A 24,190-nucleotide genomic window follows, 5' to 3' on the forward strand; every position below is an offset into this window, starting at 1 on the left:
CTAAATTCTATGGCAGCCGGTTGGTACAGTAATGCATACAGGAGCCAGTGATGAGAGCCACACTGTTACCTTTTGAGCATGGATGGGTTCCTACAATGCCCTTACAGAGGTGCGGAGCCTCTAATTAAGTTTCACACCTACTTGAGTCGGAATGGTGCACTGAGCCCTGGGTCATTCCAAGGATATACTGAAGATCCCCCATTTACAAACAAAATAATGAATTTTTTAGGCAAATAAAAAATTAAAGTCTCTAATACAAGTATATTTTTATAGGGGCTAAGTCCATACAGACCTTCATAAATGGTTTCTTTAGCATTTTTAGGTGACAGACTTTCTCTAAAACATTGCATGGTCCTCAACATTTATAGCTCTAATGTAAAAGTAATGATCTTAGCAATTTCTATTGACATTTATATTAGGTTTAATTAGTATTATATAGCATTTTGGGAAAAATATACAGCATAATAACCCTGCACTTGAGGCCAGTATAGCAAATATTTCCATTGCCACCATATTCTTCCCTTTGCTGCTAAGATAAGCCGGAATCATGGAAATCCAGACACTGATAAACACCAGCATGCTGAAGGTGATGTACTTGGCCTCGTTAAAACTGTCCGGTAATGTCCTCACCAAGAAAGCCAGAACAAAGCTCATAGCTGCCAGGAGCCCCAGATAACCCAACATGGAGTAGAACCAGAAATCTGAGCCTTCATTACACTGAATGATGATCCGATCAGTATAAAGAGTGATGTCAAACTCCTGATATGGAGGACAGATAGAGATCCAGAAAACACAAATAAGAACTTGAACTGAGGAGCCGGTGAACACCACATATTTAGATGTCTTCAGTCCAATCCACCTCCTCCAGACACTGCTGGGTTTTGTGGCTTTGAAAGCAATGCATACTGTGATAGTTTTAGAGAGTATGGATGATAAAGAAATAGATAAGAATATTCCAAATGTAATCTGTCTAAGCATGCAGGTAACATCAACAGGAGGACCAAGAAACAAGAATGTACATAAGAAGCTCAAAAATGAGGAGACCAGAAGGATGAAGCTCACAGTCCGATTATTTGCCTTCACAATAGGAGTGTCCCAGTAATGGATAAATATCCCTAATATAAATATAGTTACTACAGATAGTAATATTGATGTGAAGATAAAACTAATCACAATCTCATCCTTTTCATAGGATAGAAATTCATACGTTTTAGGGATACATTTCACTTTCTTCTCATCAGGCCACTTGTCATCAGGACACCTGTGACAGATTTCACTGTCTGTGGGAAATAAATCAAGTCTCAATAAGGCAAAAATATTTTAATATTACAATTCATTAGCTTTAAGATTTTTTTAAATAAATTTGATTTGCTGTGAATTTTAAGCATGGCTAAGCCTAAAAAAAATGTGTAGCACTCTGAGATCTCTCAGGACTGTACTTTTCAAGCTCTTTGAAGTCAACAAAGCCTTTTAAATGGAAATATAACCATTACCTATCTGGCCAGGGGAAAATGAAGAGCAAACAGTTAAAATCAACAGCATACTTCACAAAACAGTGCCCTGAGAGAAGTTTAGGCTACATTAATTTAGTGAAGATGTCTGTTTTGCTGGTGTTTGGGGCGTTTTCATAAGGGTTAGTGCAAAATGATTTCGATTTTGCAAAAGTCAACATCTTTGTTCTTTGTTAAATGAAGAAGGAATAGCTTTTTCACAAACAATCCAAAAATTATCCCTTTTTTAGAAAACACAAACATGTACTTCTTTTGATAGTGAAAATACAAGGACTACTCAAGTGGAATTGAGAAAAAAAATAATCTGTTTTTGGAGGATCGGCATCAGGTTTGGTATTCTCAAAAAGACTAAGCAAGTACAATGGCTTTTAATCAAGTTGCCTATCCATACCTAATTAATTTTGACAAAAGAGAAGGTAGCATAGTCCACTGGGGTGTAACAAAGCCACAATCCATGCTAAATACAGTGCACCCATAGAAATCTGGGCTAGTTCTTCCAGTGGTCTAATGTACTGATCAACAAGTCCATTGGATTGTTGATGCTTCATTAAGGCAGAGAGAAGTGTGCTTGTACAGGAGTGCGACTGGGGGGGCACTGTGGGGATTGTGGGCAATGTGATGACATATAATGCATCATCCACGCAAAACAGTGAAGGAGGACAACGATAGAAGGAAGAGAGGAGGTGTTGGATGAACACCAGAGATGCCCATAGGACTGGATAGCAACGTCTTTGAGTATAATGTAAGGTCTTTTTTGGGATCTGCAGAGGGGATTAGGGACTTTTTTACACCATTCTAGTATGTTACAAAAGAGGCCTTAATGCTGTAACTGTAGTTTATATGATAAAAACTTGGTGACAGGTTCCCTTTAAAGAGGTATTTCAAGCTGGTAAATATATTTTTCTAATGCCTTAGACTATTAATATATTTAAAAAAAATATTTATTTTCATGATCTCTTTCCAGTCCCATTTCAACACTGCCAAGTACTCACTGCTACTCGATTTCTGGTCCCATCACTGACACACTGAAATTACCAGAAATGCTTCCATAACCAAGTACTTGTTAGAACTCTCCTGTTTGTCTTTTCTATCTTGTGTTTTGTGGTCGCGTGACCATCTGCCTTTATATTCCAGCTCCGCCCTTTTGGCTATGCATGACTTCAGCGTTGTTTGACTGTTTTTGCTAGCCAGGTGCTTCGTTGCCTTTCTCTGTCAGTTTGCTTGGTCCTTCTGGGACCTCTAGTAACTTTTTGTCAGTTTGTCTTTTTGTGTTCTACAACCACTTTCTCTGTTCAGGAGGTGTCCCTTTTTTGTTGCAGTCCTTAGTTCTATTAGGGACCACTCCCCTTATGCAAAAGGTCTTCGTTCAGACTAGCCGAGGACTAAGGCGGGTCTGTTTGCAAGGAACAGAAAGCCCGCTACAGCGTAGGAATTCAGCTTAGTCTTACTGTAGGGACAGCTTCCCCCTTTCTTTCCTTAGTACATGTTGCAGATCATAACAGTAAGTCCAGCCCAAAAACCTAAAAGGAAAGAAATTCGGGGATCAGTATGCGTTCCATCCAGGATTTGGCTCAACGCTTGCAGTGATTGTCTCTTGAGTGGCCGAGCTCCAGCAACACGTGAGTAGCTGTTCTGGAGTGCATTTTGTGGAACCTAAGGTAGGACTGTCTGATGTTTTTATGGTAAACAGCAAGATTTTTTTTCCTTTACAAATGCTTGTTTGTTACATTTTTGTTTGAGACCAAGGTTCTCTTGAAATGAATCACAGTGCCTTGGTTTTATTATGTCACTCTTGCACAATGAACCACAGGGGTGGGCCTTTTCTCTTCAACCTAATGATTCATGCTTAAAGTCAGTAGAAGAATTTTTTTCTGCTATGGGGCTATTAAATGACGATCCTGATCGAATCTCATCTGCTGAGGCAGAACTCAGGCATTTCAATCAGGGATCAGGTGATGTTGAAAATTATTGCACACACCTTAGAAGATGGGCTTCTGAAGTTAAATGGAATGATCCTGCTCTGAAATGTCTATTTCTTGCTGGTCTGAGAGAAAGGGTTAAGGATTTTCTATTTGCATTCCCTGCACCTGAGACTCTGCAGGATGCCATGCAATTATCTGTTCATGTGGATAGGAGGCTGAGGTACAGGCAAAATGAGGTAAAGACTCCTGTAATGCCATGTCCTAGTCCCCAGAAAATTTGCTCAGACGGCTGAGAACCGATGGAGGTTGGGGCGATATCACTACACTCTCAGGAAAGAGACCGGAGGTTCGCCGAGGGATTGTATCTTTATTGTGGTAAAGCTGACCATTTGATTAAGCATTGTGAGCTTCATTTAAGTAAAGAAAAAAAAAAAAGAGGTCAGACACGCCCGTATTGCTTGTTTACTCTCTGCAGGAGTATTTCTTTCAGGGATTACTACTTTGCAGGAAAATTTGATTGAATTTCAGGTATTTGTGGATTGTGGTTCAACACTTAATGTGATTGATAAAGGGTTTTTGGAAAAACTTAAATTGAAATCCAAACCTATTTCTGTGATTGCAATTGATAACACTCCCTTGAAATGTATTACTCACAAGGTTGTTGCATTTCCCCTCACTATCAATGGTCTTCAACAAGAAATTTTGGACTTGGTTGTATTAGATAATTTACCTTCTCTGGTCGTTCTAGAATTGCCTTGGTTAGAACTGCACAATCCTTTGCTGGACAGGTCTACTAATGTGATTAAGTCTTGGAGTCCGAAGTGCTGTGATAAATGTTGTAATGGTTGCATTGCAGCTGTGGAAAAAGGGGAATTACCTGTACATATTCAAGATTTTTGGAGAGTTTTTTCGGAGGAGGAGTCGTAAGTTTTACCTTCTCATAGGGATTATGATTGCGGCATCGAGTTTGTTCCGGGAGCTACTCTTCCCAAGAGTCGCTTGTTTAATCTGACTATCCCTGAAAGAGAGGCCTTGAAGGTATAGATACAGAATAGCCTGGCTGCTGGTTACATTAGACCTTCTAAGTCACCTGTGGTGGCAGTTGGATTTTTTTTTGTTAAAAAAAAGGACGGGGGTTTACGTCCTTGTCTGGATTTTCGTGAAATTAATAAGATTACCGTACGCAATTCCTACGCCGTTAATTCCTGACTTGTTTAACCAGTTAGTGTGGGCCAAGCTTCAGGTTGTTTACCCGTCTGCGGTTAGGTTGGATGTCCCTACTTCCTGGAAGATTAATCCTCTGTTTCATGTTTCCTTGTTGAAAAAGGCGGATTTATCAGAAAGGGATGCCACTGTCACAGTTCCTCCTGTGGTGGAAGACGGCGAATATGAAATTTCTCGTATCTTGAATTATAGATGGCATAGAGGGAGATTACAGTATCTTGTCTCCTGGAAGGCTTTCGGTCCCGAAGATAACTCCTGGGTAAGGGCGAATGATGTCTCTGCTTCTAGGATTCTTAGAGATTTCCACAAGAGGTTTCCAGATAGGCCTGGGCCTGGAGGATACGGTGGATCCTGATAAAAGATAGGATACTCTTAGAACCCTCCTGTTTGTTTTTTCCATCTTGTGTTTTGCGGTCACTTGACCATCTGCCTTTATATTCAAGCTCCGTCCTTTTGGCTGTGCTGGACTTTAGTGTTGTTTGACTGTTTTGCTAGCCAGGTGCTTCGATGCCTTTCTCTGTCAGTTTGCTTAGTCCTTCTGGGACCTCTAGTACCTTTTTGTCAGTTTGTCTTTTTGTGTTCTGCAACCACTTTCTGTGTTCCGGAGGTGTCCCTTTTTTGTTCCAGTCCTTAATTCTTTTAGTGACCCCTCGCCTTATGCAATAGGTCTTTGTTCAGACTAGCCGAGGACTAAGGTGGGTCTGTTCACAAGGAACAGGCAACCCACTACAATGTAGAGATTCAGCTTAGTCTTACTGTAGGGACAGCTTTCCCCTTTCTTTCCTTAGAACATGTTGCAGATCATAACAGTACTATCGGTTGAGATTTGTAACTGCTAATATTTGGCTCACTAAGCATTTACAATCATTTTTCAGTGTGATGGGACTGCAATGCAGATTCGAGCAGGAAGAATTGTACTGGGCATTGTCACGACACATCTGTCGCATGAACAGGGATCAGGGGCTCCTACCCTGACCCAACACTACGGGGCACCCTAGCTCGCCCTATTCCACAGGATACCTCTGAAGGTGAGGATGCCCTGGCCTTCGTCCTCGCCCTAACTCCTGCGTTAGTCCTCTGCTTGATCTCCTCCCCCACCCGGGGAAGAGGGGCACTATTGTGCATCATAGTACACCAATACGACAAACAGGGCAACACGGAGAGGGGTAAACAGAAAACTCCAGGCACATAAAATATTCACTCACATATTACAGAGGGGAACACTAGGGTGTGAAGGTAGGGGAATAAACCAAATTGGAGAAGGATAAGGAATAACCATGCATACAAAACAGGCACCAGTCACAAGTTATTCCTCCTTAACTCCTTTTCATTAGAAACTCCACTCAATCCTAGTCATGCAGCAAAAGCTATCTCTGACAAGGATTAGTATCAGAACCCAGATTACATAGGAAAAAGGAGTGGCTAACTGAGCTCAATTGTGAGCACAGTAAAATCCAACATGGCGCTTAACCCCTCTTCTGCTGGAAGAAAATAAACACACTTAAAATGATGGAGAAGTGCTTCTTCTCGGAGCTAGAACAGGAGCCCTCTGGCGCTGAAGTCTCCTGGCTCCAACCTGTCACAGTAAACCCAAGACAAACATTAGGCAAGACTTCCAAATGAAAGATGGACTGGTTAGGCCATGGACAACATTGACTAATACACTGTTAACATCTAGCAGGATACAGGCTCCATCTGTTTTGCTGTAGGCCGGGGCCATGCAGGGGACCTTGAGCGGAGCGAAGATGTCACTGATTCGCACAAAACGTATTAGTTCACTGCAAGACAAGATGGATAAAGAGAAAGAGGATGCGGTTGATTGGAACTAAAGCTAGGTGAGTATAAGTTTTTTTATTTCTTACATTATTTACACTGGGAGTCAGATAATGTGAGTATCATACTGTATTGGATACTCTTTAAGCTCATGTCATAGTGTATGGATGGCTAAGGATAACATAATACTGTGTTGGAGGCTATAGTGTACATGACTCTGTATGGTGATTGTGGTGACCTTCATACTATAAATGGGGGCTGTAGACAACAACATACTCTTTGACTTTGGAGGACATCATATGGAAATGGGGCTCTGGTGACCATCATACCTTGTTGGAGATGTAATGGACATCATTCTATAAGGTGGGGGCTGTGGTGGACATAATATTGTATGAGGGTTCACAGGCATTGTTAGATGAAAGAGGCACTGAGGGTTATTATTATAAGTAGGTATAATAAGGGGCATTAATATAAGGAGGCACAATGAGGAATTCTCATTTTAGGGGAAGCATTGAAATTATTGTCAGATTATTACTATTATTATTATTATTATTATTAAGCATGGGATGTTTTTATTATTAAAAGGAGCTATGGGATCATTATTATAAGGGGTCTGTTAGGGGGGCGGTTGCAAACAACTTTAATTTAATGGAACGCAACCGACCCCGGTGTCCGCAATGCAGCCTGGTGGACTGCTGCCGAACACTTCCCGGGTGGAAAGAAAGCAACAACTTAAATATTAAACCCTTCCGTGTTTCTCCACACAGGAATGGGTATAGCGGTACGCTCTATCTCCGTTAACAGCGCGGGAGATGAGCGACCGGAAAACTATCTGTAGCCCTGTTAATGCACAGAGACTACAGTGGCGGCGCTAGAATGCGTGTGTGACTACGGCAACGGGCACACGTGCCTCCAGCCGGCGTCCTACCGGACTGAAGAGTTCAACTCCGCGTGGCTGACAGGCGTTAGCCGAGATCAGGACGTCTGCAGGCTGCTCGGGGTGTTAGGTGACCCCTTTGATTGAGCCAGGCTGCTAGACTAAGCTACCTGCCTCTATGGAGCTAACCTGCCTCTATAGAGCTAACCTGCCTAGGCGACCTGTGCTAATTAGCCGAGCGAACTCTGGCATCGGCAGGTCACAGAGTGAACAGCTAGAGAGCACGTGGAACACAGTTGTCCACACAACCGCATCGCTTGCATAAATGATCAGAGCGCGTCGCCATGTTTGTGGGCGGGCGGGCCTTTTAAAGACTAAGCCCTGCCCACCGACGCGCCATTGGTGACGTTACCCGTAGACCAATCAGGTGGTGCCAGGTCACCGGGTCAGGTGGGTGCCAACCCACCAATCATGATCCGCCAGGTCACGGACATGCTCAGTATGGCAAATCCTGGACTTAGATTCCACAAGCCCTGTCTCCCTCTGCAAACCAGGCTCAACATTGCTAGGCACAACTACCTGGGAGATAAACAGTGCTCGCGGACCAGCTAGGCGTTGAGGCTGATGGCGATGCTGAGCAGCATCAACCCTGGCTGAACTGAAATGAGAGACCACAGAAGGTCATGGACCCATTTCGAATTCAGCACCAGACTGATGCCTAACATTGTCCCCCCTTTAACATCCCCCTCCACTTGACGCTCATTTTCCTCCATGAGCCGGGGGGCAAGGATGTGGTCCAACGGGTCACAGAGAGGTTTCACAAAACAGTGACCCTTCCGGTGTACAGGGTACCCTCTTTTAGAATGGGAAGCAGGATGGCAAGAAGTGACAACTGGTTCTCTAGGTGTGGGATCCTTCATGGGTGACAGGGAAAAAGGACCAGTCGGTCTCTGGTGAAAAGATTTATCTCTCGCACAGACGGGACACGGGAGAACAAAGTCCTTGACGTCCTGGCGCCACCGAGGCCACCAATAGGACCATTGAAGGGACTTAGTGGTACGTTTGACCCGCAGGTGAGCTCCGGACTTAGGGGCATGAGCCCAGGAGAGCACCATACTCCGTAGATTAGGGGAAACAAACGTCCTCCCCGATGGAACCGAGTTGGAGGACACTGCAGCCACCCTCTCCTCCTGAGAGTTCTTTGCGACATAATCTGACAAGACCCGGGTCCTGGAAACAGACAAGAAATCTGTACCGGATGTCCCAATGATAGGAGGATCAGAGACTACCCTCCGGGTGACTTTGACCAAACACTGAGATGCACAATTCTCACTCCAGGAAGAAATTCTCCCCGTCTTCCAGTCAATGTGTGGAGTATGACAACGTAACCAGGGGAGACCCAGTAACACCTCGTCTAATCCACCAGGAATAATAAGATATGAGATAACCTCCCGGTGGCCCTGAGGAAATGACATGGAGAGAGGGATCGACTGAGGGGTGATTTGCACATCCAGGAGTGAACCATTGGCAACACAAATGTTTATTGGTCTGGAGAGTAGCTCAATAGGGATGGCATGCCTCTGGGCAAATGTAGATGATAAAAAATTGCCATCAGCACCAGAGTCCACCCACGCCTTGGCAGTAACTGTAGATCTACCAAAGGACAATGTCACATTGTATGCTAATTTGGAGGAAGAAGTCCCGGACTCTAATACACCTCCTCCAACGGTGGTAAGACCTACTCGTTTTACCGACTGCATGGAACCCTTATTTACGGGGTGCTCCAAGAGATGTGCGGGTCAGGAACGAGAGGGACTAGACTCAGTCCAGGACATATCCATAGCCTCAGGCTCCGGGTCGAGAGTTTTAGGTTTGGGTCTAAAGGCGCCTGGTGCCAACAGATGCTGAGGTCTAGTAACCTCCAGCTCTAACTTATGTTCCGCATGACGCAAGTCAGTACGGTCAGCGAGAGATATTAACTCCTCCAGAGAGGTTGGAATTTCTCTGGTAGACAAAGCATCTTTAATATGCCCAGCCAGACCCCTCCTGAACACCGGAATAAGCGACCGCTCAGACCAATCCAGTTCAGCCGCTAGGGTTCTGAACTGGACGGCATAGTGGCTGGCGGTGGCCGAACCCTGGACCAACGCAAGAAGCTTAAGAGCCGTATCATGCGTGACCTGAGGACCCAGGAAAACATTTTTTAGGGTCTTAAGACAAAGACCCGCGTTTACTACCACCGGGTTGTTCCGCTCCCATAGAGGAGTAGCCCACTCCAGAGCCCTGTGAGAAAGTAAAGAAATGATATATCCCACTTTGGCTCTTTCGGAGGGGAACCATGCCTCCATCATCTCCAAATGAATGGAGCATACGATAATAAAACCCCTACAGAGTTTACTGTCCATAGAAAATTTCTCCAGGAGAGCAAACCGGGGTAATGGAGCACTTGAAGTGGTGGCAGTATTCACCGCAGCCGAGTTAATAAGGTTGGCTGCTAGAGTAGCCACCTGGGAAGATACTGCAGTGATATCAGCGACCAGAGCAGTTTGTTCCAGAGTTCTAAGTCTGGCCTCCAGTTGCTGCATATACCGCTGCAGTTGTTGGTTGTCGGCCATGTTCGGCAAGACCCTGGCGCTCTGATACTGATAGGGGGGCGGTTGCAAACAACTTTAATTTAATGGAACGTAACCGACCCCGGTGTCCGCAATGCAGCCTGGTGGACTGCTGCCGAACACTTCCTGGGTGGAAAGAAAGCGACAACTTAAATATTAAACCCTTCCGTGTTTCTCCACATAGGAATGGGTATAGCGGTACGCTCTATCTCCGTTAAAAGCATGGGAGATGAGCGACCGGAAAACTATCTGTAGCCCTGTTACTGCACAGAGACTACAGTGGCGGCGCTAGAATGCGTGTGTGACTACGCCAATGGGTACACGTGCCTCCAGTCGGCATCCTACCGGACTGAAGAGTTCAACTCCACGTGGCTGACAGGCGTTAGCCGAGATCAGGACGTCTGCAGGCTGCTCGGGGTGTTAGGTGACCCCTTTGACTGAGCCAGGCTGCTAGACGAAGCTACCTGCCTCTATGGAGCTAACCTGCCTCTATAGAGCTAACCTGCCTAGGCGACCTGTGCTAATTAGCCGAGCGAACTCTGGCATCGGCAGGTCACAGAGTGATCAGCTAGAGAGCACATGGAACACAGTTGTCCACACAACCGCATCGCTTGCATAAATGATCAGAGCACGTCGCCATATTTGTGGGCGGGCCTTTTAAAGACTAAGCCCTGCCCACCGATGCGCCATTGGTGACATTACCCGTGGACCAATCAGGCTGTGCCAGGTCACCGAGTCAGGTGGGTGCCAACCCACCAATCATGATCTGCCAGGTCACGGACATGCTCAGTACGGCAAATCCTGGACTTTGATTCCACAAGCCCTGTCTCCCTCTGCAACCGAGGCTTAACATTGCTAGGCACAACAACCTAGAAGATAAACAGTGCTCGCGGACCAGCTAGGTGTTGAGGCTGATGGCGATGCTGAGCAGCATCAGCCCTGGCTGGACTGAAATTGGAGATCACAGAAGGTCCTGGACCCATTTCAAAACCAGCACCAGACTGATGCCTAACAGGGTCAATGGTGATTATTATTACAAGAGGCACGGGTGGAACATGAGAATTACACTTTGTGCACAAATAGCTCACAATTTATATTTTGGTTGCTTAATTTTATTATTGAACAACTACAGTGGTGTCGGTCAGTCCAAAAGGTTAATAAATCTGAAACCTGAATATTAAGAAAGTAAAGTGACCAATATAGTAATATAGCTGCCCTTCTCTTCCTTTATTAGTCATAAGCTAAATCCATTGAGTCTGTCAGTTTCTTAATCTGTTGTCAATCAACTTTTTGGGCAGCATCAACCACAACCTCCCAGACACTGATCAGAGAAGTGACTGTTTTATTTCACCATAAATCTCCCATTTTAGAAGATCTATTAAGTTCTTAATAGTGTTTAGGTTGTGTGAAGAAGGGGCCATGTCATTATTCTTTCATCACTAAGACCTTTATTAGCCAAGCAGTGGAGACTTCGATGCTGTGATGGAGCATTGTCCTGGATAAAAATCATGGTTTCATATCAAGATGCGGACTTTAACCTGTACTACTGGTATCCTAAATACTGGCTGTAGGTTTGGGTGTGGATTTGGGGTCCATTGGCAACTCAAAGAAGTCCAACTAGGTAATATTTAATATTACCAGCCCATAGCAATTCAACACCTTCACTTTGCTGGCATTGAAGGTATGTGCTCGTTACTGATTCAGCCATGGCCCATCCATCTGGTCCATTCAAGATTCAGTTTCATTTAATTCAGTCCATAAACCTTTGTAAAATATGTCTTCAAAAATATTTTTGCCTAAGTCTTGACGATTCCATTTCTCTGTCTTGTTCAGTGGTAGTCAGATTTCAGCTTTCCTTACCTTAGCCATATCTCTGAGCACTGAACACCTTGTACTCCTGGTCACTGCAAGAAGATTGTACTTCTGGAATATGACAGCACTGGAGGATAACGGGTTTATTTATTTTTACTTACTTATATTGCACCATTAATTCCACAGCACTGTCCCAGTGGGGCTCACATTCTGTTTCATTATGTCTTTGGAGTGCAGGAGAAAACGGGAGGAAACCCACGCAAACATGGGGAGAAAATATAAATTCCTTGCAGATGTTGTCCTTGGTGGGATTTGAACCCAGAATCCAGTGCTACAAGGTTACAGTGTGAACCACTGAGCCACTGTGCTGCCTTTCTTAAAGGGCATTATTCAGTCATCATTTGCCTCTAACAGCCTCAGGTGCAGTGGAGCTCCGCATGTGTCTGGTAACCATGTCTTTGACAGTGGTGTTCAATGACCACCAGCAGGCAGGGCGCATCATTATATGCACCCATCGCCATGCCTGTGATGTGATCACGGATTGTCAATGGGTTACCTTCACAACTGGGGGTCTGCTGAAGACCTCTGTGCTTGTCATAATGGTTCCCCTGTGAAAGCCATTGATTAGCCGGTGTTCATAGGAGACTGTTCAAAACAAAATCTAAAGACAAAAAATAGCACGGTCATGAGGGTGTTAAATAATTTGCTAAAAGAATTAAATGATATATACTGTATGTCAGGTATTCCGCAGTGATGACACCAGGGAGATCACGCAATATCTCACCACGCCGTCACGGATTTCATTCGGAATCGCGAGCACACGATCCAGACTACTCACTACACAGGCATCGACAAGCGACCAGTGAGCGTATGGCGTCACACCTCCGGATTCCAATGCATGGAATATATGTATGTGCCTTTCGTAAGGTCACTGTCAGCTTCACGACAGCCCGATTATTAATATAATTCGCTGCCACCACTGTCCAGACTTGAAATATAACACAAATAGAGGAATATATCACCGCACCACCGCTGGAGAGAGGTGCTCGAGAAGGGGCCTAACCCGTAATGTAGTAAATAACCTCGGCACTCAAGATATATAAATAAATGTGAAAATTTATTCCAATCATAGTCCAATCCAAAAGAGCAGTAGACATTTCGGACAATAGGTGGCCTTCATCAATACAATCTATAAGCATAAATGGACACCATAGATTATAATATGAAAATGCAAAATAGAGTAAAAAGTAGAATTACATAATTATCATACGCTGGCATTGAAAACATCTATAAAATAGCATGATAACAATGGGGAAGCCTCAAAAATGACACATACCAGGTGTGGATTGAAGTAAGTCCAGAGGAAATAGGCAAAAAGTCTCTAGAAGTAGAGGTCAGTCCTGTAGGAGGATGTGAGTCAGAGAGTCAGTTACAGAGCTCACAATAATAGTTGGGGGTGCCGCATAGGGTCCAATTAGAGAGTACCTGTGCGTCCTGGAAGTGGTCCTGTGAATCCAATGCGGAGTCCACCGCTAGTTGTGGGAGGAGTGACCTTGTAGGTTTGTAATTGCCGCTATTTATAAACCTGAGGTGGGGGGGAGGCGTGATGGACGTCGCTAATGAGGTGGTGAGTGTGGGTGGAACGCACCCAGCAATGCTGCTGTATGTGCGTGCGTTCCACGGAGAACCGGAAGTGACGTTCCCGGGAGTGACATCACCGGATACGCGCAAACCGGAAGTCAAGTGCGTTCCACGCATGAGAGCTTGTGTTCCAACAGGGAAAAGAATGCGAAGGGGAGCTTGGGAAGCAGAATTTTGAAAAGGAAGGCAGATCACCTAGACAAGGTGCATCGTGCTTGAGCAGTCCTATGTCCAGGTGGCAAGATGAGTCATATGAAGGTGACATCAGTAGTGCATCAGAGGCGACATCAAGGTGCATCGTGCTTGAGCAGTCCTATGTCCAGGTGGCAAGATGAGTCATATGGAGGTGACATCAGTAGAGATACAGTAAAAAATGCTTATCTGAAATGAAGTATCAATACACAATTATTAGAAGGATATCAATAATATGTCATTAGAATATCACATAGAATGAATGGTATATCTCATCACAATGTTTCAAATAAAGGACAATAGGTCGTAGTCCCTGTTGAGACCCCTGGGAGCAAGGGACTGTAACTCATGTATCCAAAAAGCCTCCCTTTGTTTGAGAAGGCGTACACGATCCCCACCCCTGCGTGGTGTTAAAACCTGTTCTAACATTTGGAATTTAAGTTGTGAAATTTGATGACCTGCTGAATGAAAGTGAAATGGAATGGGCAATAACAGTTTCTAGCAGCGAATGGTAGATTTATGTTTAGAGATACGATCTCTAATGGGTTGCGTGGTCTCCCCAACGTAAACGAGACCGCAAGGACATTTAATTAGATAGACCACGAATGACGTGTCACATGTGAAGTAGTCCTTGACCTTATACCTCTTCCCAGATAGTGGGTGGTGAACAGTGTCACCTCGTAACACGTTGTTACATTGTCTACATTGTAGACAGGGAAAAGTGCCATAATCTCAAACCACTAGACCAGCAAGCTCTTAGGGATCTCCCGGACAATAAATCATTAATCATCAAACCGGCCGACAAGGGCAGTGCAATTGTTATCATGGACAAAACCGATTATGTCAGTGAGGTAGAATACCAGTTGGGTGACACCACTACTTACCGTCCGCTATCATGTGACCACACATCACATTTAACCACATTATTTCAAACAACCGTGGAGAATTATCAGAAGGCGGGAGTTATTGACTCCAAGACTAGCACATTTTTGATAAAAAAATTTCCCATTACTCCAGTTTTTTATATCCTGCCCAAAATACACAAGAATCTTCAACATCCCCCGGGCAGGCCTATAGTAGCTTCAACGGACTCATTACTCTCCCCCCTCTCAATTTTCTTAGAGAAGATCCTCACACCGTTAACCAAACGCAGTCCGTCTTACCTTCTTGACACAGGGGCTTTCCTACAGAGCCTACGCGACACAGGACAGGTTCCATCCAATGCAATACTGGTATCTCTGGACGTTAAAGACCTTTACACCTCTATACTAGTGTTGAGCCACCCCCGTAGTGTTCGAGTTCGGTTCGGTTCGTCGAACACCCGTGTGTTCGCCGAACTGTTCGTCGAACTGTTCGTCGAACACCTTCGAAAACCGTTAAAACCAATGGCAGGCAAACAAAAACACATAGAAACACATAGAAAACACCTTCAAAGTTGTCCAAAAGCTGACAAACTGCTCAGAAGACACAACTAACACATGGAAAAGTGACAAGTACATATAGTCATGAGAAAAGAAAAGAGGTGGAGGAGTAAAAGGAGGGGGAGACACAGATATAGGCATGTCATGCCCTTCTAAAATCCAAAAAGTGAGAAGCCGACACGTTCAGTCCACTCCTGCCCTTGCCACCTCCGTGTCGCCGGGTTTGTGCCAGAGCCGCGGTGAACCCTGACGGCCAGCCCCCCTCTCCCAATACTGGTGCCTGTCCGCTGGTGGGTCGAGCGAGCCCCCCTGTGGTGGAGGCAGCTCTAAGCTTTTTAATTTAAATTGTCTCTCTAATTTGAATGAATACACTTTAAATCCATTTACAAGGATCTATTGGAGGGCAAGTCTCATGCCAGCAGCCGCGTAATTCCAGCTCCAGTAGCGTCCACTAAAGCTGCTGCAGTTAAAAAGCTTTTATAAGGATCGAGCTTGGCTGTCCACCGCAAGGCATCCTACTGCCAGTCCCAGCCCCTATGCCTTGGGGTGCCTCCTGATGCTCTTCACTGAGTATCCCGTGGTCCCGAAGCATTTCCTTTGAAAAAATTAAGTGCCCAAACTACAGGTAGTGTAGCTTGCTTAACAGCTGGGATAATCCGCTGACTAGCAGACACTGCTACTAGGCACAAAGTATTTCCTGGGCTAGATGCAATTAAAAATTTGTAATTAGATACTCTCGTTGGATGCTGAGAAAGCATTCCATAGAGTCTCCTGGCACGCCATATTTGATTCTCTTAAAAAGCTTGGGGTAGGGGTCTAGGGGACCCTTTTATAGCCAAAATCACGGCCCTGTATCGCAATACGTCATCTAGGCTGAAGATAAATGGAACTGTAGCACCCTGAGGGCTCAGTTGCTACAGAGGTATTGCACCTCACCCAGAGGTGTGATATCTCACTCTCAGGTAAGGATGGAGTGTGGATCAGGACCCGACACCTGCATGCATTACACCACATTGCCGTGGGGCAGGGCGACCAATATGCCCCTGAGATGGGTACGACAGTCCCTGTCCCTGGCTGGAGTGGGGGGAGGGAACACTGAGGAAGGGGAACCCTGTAGTGCAGGAGCAGGGAGGAAGCAGTTCCTGGGTGCATTGAGAAGGGAGTTTAAAAGGTGGGCACCATCCTAGTTCAGTGCAGAGAAGTCTGAGCAGAAGTGGCAGGGAGCAGGGGCTCTGCATGAGCTCTGCTCCGGAGGCGGGCCTAGTAACAGAGGCCCAGGCCTGGAAAAGGGAGAAGGAAGGAAGAGGAGCGGAGAAGGCTCCAGGAACGAGGAACGAAGGGATCCCAGAAGTGCAGACGGGCGAGTCGCCACCGCACGCCCGAATCCACCTGCATGGAGGGGTCAGGCCAAAGGGGGAGACCGGTCCCCGAAACTAGTGGAGGCAGGAAACGACCCTCAGCTAGAAACCGGAGGCTGTGACATTTTATGTGGCGCAGCCCCTCGCTACACCCGCTAGGAGGGCAGCACATAGGGTCAGGGAAACTGGCGCCAAGTTTACCAAGAGGAGGCCCGAGGCAGCCGGACAGAAGGGTTGGTAAGAAAGGCCAGACAAAGGACACACAAAGGGGGTCCTGTGAAGCGCTCCAAAGTTATCTGGGAGTTGTCTGAGCCCCTCACCTGGTGAGCACAGTACGACGTGGGCAGACGTTACCTGCAGACGTGGTCTGGATAATAAGAACTGTGAGTAAAGGCCCTGGACTGCATCACTGACTCCGTGTCGTTACTGCTGCTGCCCTGCACCATCACCCCCATCCTCCGCATACACTGCCCTGAGGCTATACTCCTCCCGAGGGGAGTTATGCTACGCTCTGCTTCACCCACAACACCAGCCTCAGCGGTCTGCCCTGAAGCGGCGGTTCACTCTGACCGCAATCCACTGGTTGCGTAGTCGGACATTTAAACATCAAAACCACATAAATAGTTCCGCCACTGGTTTGACCACCCTGAGCCACGGAACCGGGTCGCTGCCACGAAGACTACAACCACCAGCATCCACCAAAAAGGGTCCGGCTCCGGGTGTCCCAAGGCCCAGGGGGTGCATCAGAACATTTTCATCACCTTTCACAATCACCAATGGGACAAGGCAGGGATGTCCTCTGTCCCCTCTCTTATACATCCTTGTGACGGAGCACCTGCTCTCATCAATTTGCCATAACCCCAATATTAGGTGGATTGAGGTGGGAGGCACCGAGTACAAGTGCTCTCTATTTGCTGATGATGTACTAGTATATATCACTCAATCACATATATCCATCCATGCTGTTATGGCTGAAATAGATCACTTTGTTACATGGTCAAATTTTAAAATCAATGCAGCAAAGTCTGAGGCCCTCGTTGTGTCACTCCCTAAATCCATATAGGATTCCATCCAGTCCAACTTTCCCTTTGCCTGGCCCTCACAGCGTATCAAATACTTAGGAATTCCTATTCATAGAGACCTCTCCCATCTATATTATCTTAATTTTGGGCCCTTTATTGAACAACTCCATACAGACCACGGTTGGCAATTTAGAACTATAAGATTCACTACGTGAACCACTGGTGTTTTGTGGAAAAGCACATGTGTTCCAAATTATTATGCAAAAAGTGTTTAGGAGTGATAAGGGAAGAATTTGTTTGTTTGTCAGTTAAACTCATTGATGGTGATGTGTGTCAGGGCTCTTTATATCACTGTAAGCAATTGCAGACACCTGTGCTAATTAGTTTGGTAGGTGTGTCCAATGAAAGGCAAGACTACTTAAGAAGGCTGTCTCACATTATTAAGCAGCCTACATTTTCTGCCAAAATGGGAAAGAAAAAGGATGTGTCGGCTGCTGAGAAGCAACAAATTGTGGATTGTTTAGGTTAAGGCATGACTACAATCAACATTGTGCGATGATCAGGATGAAGTGTCTTGGCAATCAAGAAGTATGTAGCTGATTCACAGTACACACGTGTGCGTGCTGATAAGGGCAAATTGAGGACTCTCTCCTACAGGCAATTACGTCAGGTTAAAAGAGCAGCGGCAAAAAAGCCTTGTCATAGCAGCAGACAAGTTTTTGAAGCTGCTGGTGCCTCCAACGTCCCCCGAACAACAAGATGCAGGGTCCTTCAGAGGTTTGCAGCTGTGCATATGCCATCCTGTCGACCTCCTCTATCCACTTCACACAAGCAGAAACGGCTCCAGTGGGCCAAACATTACATGAAGACTGATTTCAAAACTGTTTTGTTCACGGATGAGTGCCGTGCAGCGCTCGATGGTCCAGATGGATGGAGTGGAGGATGGCTGGTTGATGGACACCCCACGCAAACACGGCTACAGCGCCAACAAGGAGGAGATGGAGTAATGTTTTGGGCTGGAATCATGGGGAGAGAGATTGTCGGCCCCTTTAGGATCCCTGAAGGCGCTAAAGATGAACTCCATAATGTATGTGGATTTTCTCAAACAGCACTTCCTGCCATGGTTCAAGAAGAAGAACCATGTATTTCACAGCAAGATCATTTTTTTGCATGATAATGCACCATCTCATGCTGCACATAAAACATCTGCATCTCTGGCTGATATGGGCATAAAAGGGGACAAACTTATGGTGTTACCCCCATGCTCCCCTGACCTCTACCCCATTCAGAACCTCTGGAGCATCATCAAAAGGAGTGTCTATGATGGCGGGAGGCAGTTCACATCTAAGCAACAGCTCTGGGAGGGTATTCTGTCCTCATGCAAAACAATTGAAGCAGAAACCATCCAAAACCTGACAAATTCAATGGACGAGAGAGTTCAGAAACTCCTTTCGAAGAAGGGGTCCTATGTGAAAATGTAACATCACCTAGAATAAAGTTTTGAGTTGAAAACTGTTTGATTTCAGTTTCTAATAACCTGCTAATGCTTATAATTTCAAAAATGACCATTTTTTTGGTCTTTATTAAAATGAAAAGGTTGATCGAAAAGTTTGGGGGATCTAAGAGTGTGGCAACCCAGTAGTCAGGATTACTTCGAATTCTGACAATATGAGGGTCATGTTGCAGGTAGTGCAGCAAGAAGGCACTTATGTGTCTTGCGCATCTCGGAGCCCCAAAATTATTTTCCGGGCTAGATGCAGCTAAAAATTATTATTAATTTTAAATCTGGTGGAGCTTAGTATAGATGGGCTAATAGGATCAGTGCTGCACACTGCTACAAAGCCCAAATTATTTTCCAGTCAAGATACAGATAAACATGATTAGTAATTTGAAAGCTTAAAACGGTTGGTAGGGTGATTTTAACCAATCATCAAGCTTTTACTCTCCCCAGGATGACACAGGGGTAGAAAAGTCGTTTCGGATACATTGATTTGTTCATCTTTATGAACGTGAGTCTGTCTACATTATCAGTGGAGAGCCGTGTGCGCTTATCTGTCAGCACACCACCAGCAGCGCTGAACACACGTTCAGACAGAACGCTGGCTGCGGGGCATGACAAGATCTCCAAGGCGTAAGTGGCTAGCTCCGGCCATTTATCCAGATTGGAAGCCCAAAAAGAGCAAGGGTCCAGTGACACAGTCGTGGCTTCAATGTTTACTTGGAGATACTCCTGTACCATCATCTCTAGGCGTTGACTATGTGTCAGACTTCTTGTCTCCTGTGGCCTTGCAAAGGATGGGCTAAAAAAGTGGTGAAATGATTCCGCAAAATTGATGTTACCAGCAGATACTGTGGTTCTGTTACGGTTTGAGTGCTGAACACTTGACGGTCCCAAGGTTGGCAAGTTGGAACTGTGAGATTCACTACGTGCACCACTGGTGTTTTGTGGAAAAGCACATGTAAGATTCTGCAACAGTCTCTGCTGATACTCCTGCATGCGTGCATCCCTTTCTATGGCAGGAATAATTTCTGCAAATTTACTTTTGTACCGGGGATCTAACAGTGTGGCAACCCAGTAGTCAGGATTATTTCTAATTCTCACAATTCGAGGGTCATGTTGCAGGTAGTGCAGCAAGAAGGCACTCATGTGTGTTGCGCATCCAGGAGCACCAATTCCCTGTTGTGTTGGTGGCGAGGTAACAATCATGCTTCCTTCCTCTGTCCTCTCCCCCCAACCTCGCACAACACAAATGTGATCAAGGTCTCCCTCATCTGATGAGTCTTCCATCAGTTCGTCCTCCACTACTTCCTGGGCTCCTGCACCTTCCCCACTAGTTTGGCTGCTACCATGCACTCTGGTAAAACCATCTCCCCCACCCTCACATGCCTGCCGCCTTGGTGCTGCCGACCGTCTGGACCTTGCAGATGTTAGCCCTTCCGCATACAACTCCTCCTCCTCTACTTCCTCCACCTCCTCTTGTGCCACCACCTGACTCCGAATTCTGTTTAACATGTGCTCCAGCATGTAAATCACCGGAATAGTCATGCTGATAATGGCATCGTCAGCACTAAACATCTTCGTCGCCATTTCAAAACTGTGCAGAAGGGTGCATAGGTCCCTGATCTGAGACCACTCCTCCAGCGTGATTTGCCCCACCTCCGGATCTCGTTGGCCCAGGCTATACGTCAGAATGTATTGCACCAGGGCTTGTCGGTGCTGCCACAGTCGCTGCAACATGTGCAGAGTTGAATTCCACCGGGTAGGCACATCGCATTTTAGCCGGTGAAGTGGCAGGCCCAACGACTTCTGTAGAGATGTAAGTCGCTGAGCTGCGGGATGCGAACGGCGGAAGTGAGCACACAGCGACCGTGCCCTCAACAGAAGGCCATCTAGTCTGGGATAGTGGGCTAAAAATTGCTGGACAACCAGGTTCAACACGTGAGCCATACAAGGCACGTGTGTGTCATTGCCCCGGCGAATGGCCGCACCCAGGTTTGCAGCATTGTCGCACACGGCCTTCCCTGTTTTCAGGTCCAGTGGAGACAACCATTCATGAAATTGGTTCTCCAGAGCTGACCACAACTCCTCAGCTGTGGTACTCACATTTCCCAGACATTTCAAAGTAAAAACCGCCTGATGACGTTGAGACCTACTGCCAGCATAGTAAGGAGGTGTGCAGGATCCCTTCTGCGCAGTTAGAAAGCTTGTGGCATGACCAGACAGGCATTGGGTGCAGGTGGAAGACCGAGAGGAGGTTGAGGAGGCAGAAGCAGTGGAGGAACTTTGACATAAAGCGGATTGACGCACAACTCGTCGGGGGATCGGCAAGACTTGGACAGCAGCTCCTTGTCCTGCTGTCACCATAGTTACCCAGTGCCCAGTCAGCGACAAGTAACGCCCCTGTCCATGCCTACTCGTCCAAGTGTCTGTGGTGAAATGCACCCTGTCACACACAGAGTTTCTCAAAGAAGCGGTGATGTTGTGTGCGACATGCTGGTGGAGCGCAGGCACACCTTTCTTTGAGAAGTAGTGCCGACTGGGCATCTGGTACTGGGGCACTGCGACGGACATAAGGTCTCAAAAATCCTCTGTGTCCACCAGGCAGAAAGGCAGCATTTCTGTAGCCAAGAGCTTGCAGATGGTGAAATTCAACCTCTTAGCTTTCTCATGGCTAGGAGGAAATGGTCTTTTACTTTTCCACATCTGAGGGACCGAGGGCTGGCTATTGTGCTTAGACGGGGTTGATAAGGGTGTCCCCCGCAAACTGCCGGTCTGTGAGGAAGATGCAGGCGGACATGTTAGGTTGCCTTGATCCAAAGGTGGTGCTATCGATGTCGGACAGCGCTCAACACCAGCTGGTGTTGCCACCTCCAAAGAAAATGATGACCTGCCAATCACGCTGGCTGTTGCGGGTAAAGAGGTGGCAGGTCTGCGCCCCAAAACATGTGTGACTGCTGTTCCCCCAGTCACAGAGGATGAAGAGGCCACGGATGCACAAGATATGGCAGACGGTGGTTGGCCCGGCCGGCTAGGCCGCATTGTAGCATACTGAGCTTCCCACTGCAACTTATGCTTCATGTCCATGTGCCGGTTCATGCATGAAGTACTCAAACTATGTATTTTTTGGCCTCTACTTAGCTTTTGCTGACAAATGTTACAGATAACACGAGTTGGGTCATCTTTATCGATCTGAAAAAATGCCCAGGCTATGCAAGGCTTAGCACCCATGCGACCTGAAGAGCCACCATGACTTGTGGTGAGAGGCAGAGTTGTGTTTGAGGATGCAGTTGTTAACGTGCTTCCAGTACTACGTCTCTGTCCAGGAAGGCGCAACCTGACCTCGTTGTCACTAGCATCTTCCTCCACCTCCTCTGCTGACCTCATCTCTTGGCTGACTGTGGGTTGACAGTAAGTGGGATCTCCAACCTCATCATCATCACCCTGTGCGTTATCACACCCGTCGTCCTCAGAGAAAACCTGTTCCTGCCCTGACAAAAAACTAAAGTTGTCGCTCCAATCAGGTATTTGAGTCTCATCATCGTCTTCCTCATTGTCTCCACCAACAGGAGTTACAGTTTGGGAATGAGGGTCTACATTATGGTCAGAACCTTCTGCGTCTGGTCCTGGATCCGATTCATAAAGATTCTGGGCATCAGTGCAGATCATTTCCTCATCTGGATTCACAGAAGCGCTGGAGTCGACCTCTGATTCCCAGGCTATAGTATGAGTAAACAGCTCTGCAGACTCAACCATCTGTTCTACCTCATACTCAGATGGGCAGCTGGAGATTTGGGAGCTGTGAGGAAGCAAGTGCGATTGGGGTGACACCTTTGAGGACTGGAGTATTTGTGATGTTGAAGTTGATGTGGAGGAGAGCCCACTTAAAGGAGCACTTGATATCCGTTGAAGCACCTGCTGTTTTTGTGCCTCATCTGGAATTTGTAGCGATTGGCGAGGCCGTAAGAAAGGGATCTTATCACATTGTCCGCTAAAAGAAGTAGACATTTTAGTTTGGCAGGAAGATGGTCTTTCTTCTGCAGATGTTACTGTTGCTTTAACACCTACCCCACGGACACAACCTTTTTTCCCCTTCCTAAAACGCCTATTCCCCTTTCCACCAGCAGCAGGCCTTTTTCCACTCATTTTGGTGGTTAACTAATTCACAACTCTGGAGTTGTTTGCACAAAAAAACAATGGATGGGAACCGAGCAGAGCTGAGTGCCCAAACTGTGGTATTAGGCCAAAACTATTGGCTGGGTTAGATGCAGAAAATTATATTCAATTTGCAACCTGATGGAGGTCAGTATAGATGGACTAATAGAGAAAGTCCAACACACAGCTAGAAGCCCAAATATTTTTTCAGAGGTAGATGCAGAAAAAAAATATATTCAGTTTGCAACCTGATGGAGGTCTGTATAGATGGACTAATAGAGAAAGTCCCACACACTGCTAGAAGGCCAAATATTTTTTCAGAGCTGGATGCAGATAAAAATTATTTTTAATTTGCAACCTGATGTAGGTCAGTATAGATGGACTAATAGAGAAAGTCTCACACACTGCTAGAAGGCCAAATATTTTTTCAGGGCTAGATGCAGAAAAAAATTATATTCAGTTTGCAACCTGATGGAGGTCAGTATAGATGGACTAATAGAACAAGTCCCAGACTCAGCTAGAATCCCAAATATTTTTTCAGAGGTAGATGCAGATAAAAATTATTTTTAATTTGCAACCTGATGAAGGTCAGCATAGATGGACTAATAGAGAAAGTCCCACACACTGCTAGAAGGCCAAATATTTTTTCAGAGCTAGATGCAGACAAAAAATAGTTTTTAATTTGCAACCTGATGGAGGTCTGTATAGATGGATTAATAGAACAAGTCCCACACACAGCTAGAAGCCCAATATTTTTTCAGAGGTAGATGCAGAAAAAAAATATATTCAGTTTGCAACCTGATGGAGGTCAGTATAGATGGACTAATAGAGAAAGTCCCACACACTGCTAGAAGGCCAAATATTTTTTCAGAGCTGGATGCAGATAAAAATTATTTTTAATTTGCAACCTGATGGAGGTCAGTATAGATGGACTAATAGAGAAAGTCCCACACACTGCTAGAAGGCCAAATATTTTTTCAGAGCTAGATGCAGAAAAAAATTATATTCAGTTTGCAACCTGATGGAGGTCAGTATAGATGGACTAATAGAACAAGTCCCAGACACAGCTAGAAGCCCAAATATTTTTTCAGAGGTAGATGCAGATAAAAATTATTTTTAATTTGCAACCTAATGGAGGTCAGTATAGATGGACTAATAGAGAAAGTCCCACA

At 45.7% G+C, this 24,190-nt stretch overlaps 1 protein-coding gene across 1 annotated transcript in view; it reads right to left on the reverse strand.

The window, feature by feature from the left end:
- Positions 1 to 390: 390 nt before the first annotated feature.
- The window catches only part of LOC141220998 (vomeronasal type-2 receptor 26-like), an 84,627-nt gene continuing 60,827 nt past the window's right edge, over positions 391 to 24,190 (reverse strand). The window contains exon 4 of the mRNA XM_073666448.1: positions 391 to 1,280. Within this exon, the coding sequence (XP_073522549.1) occupies positions 391 to 1,280 (890 nt within the window). The remainder of the gene's footprint in view (positions 1,281 to 24,190) is intronic.

Source organism: Phyllobates terribilis, unplaced genomic scaffold, assembly GCF_046119375.1.
Source record: "Phyllobates terribilis strain yellow unplaced genomic scaffold, ASM4611937v1 Scaffold_1__5_contigs__length_1240528914, whole genome shotgun sequence".
In the NCBI taxonomy this organism is placed as follows: domain Eukaryota; kingdom Metazoa; phylum Chordata; class Amphibia; order Anura; family Dendrobatidae; genus Phyllobates; species Phyllobates terribilis.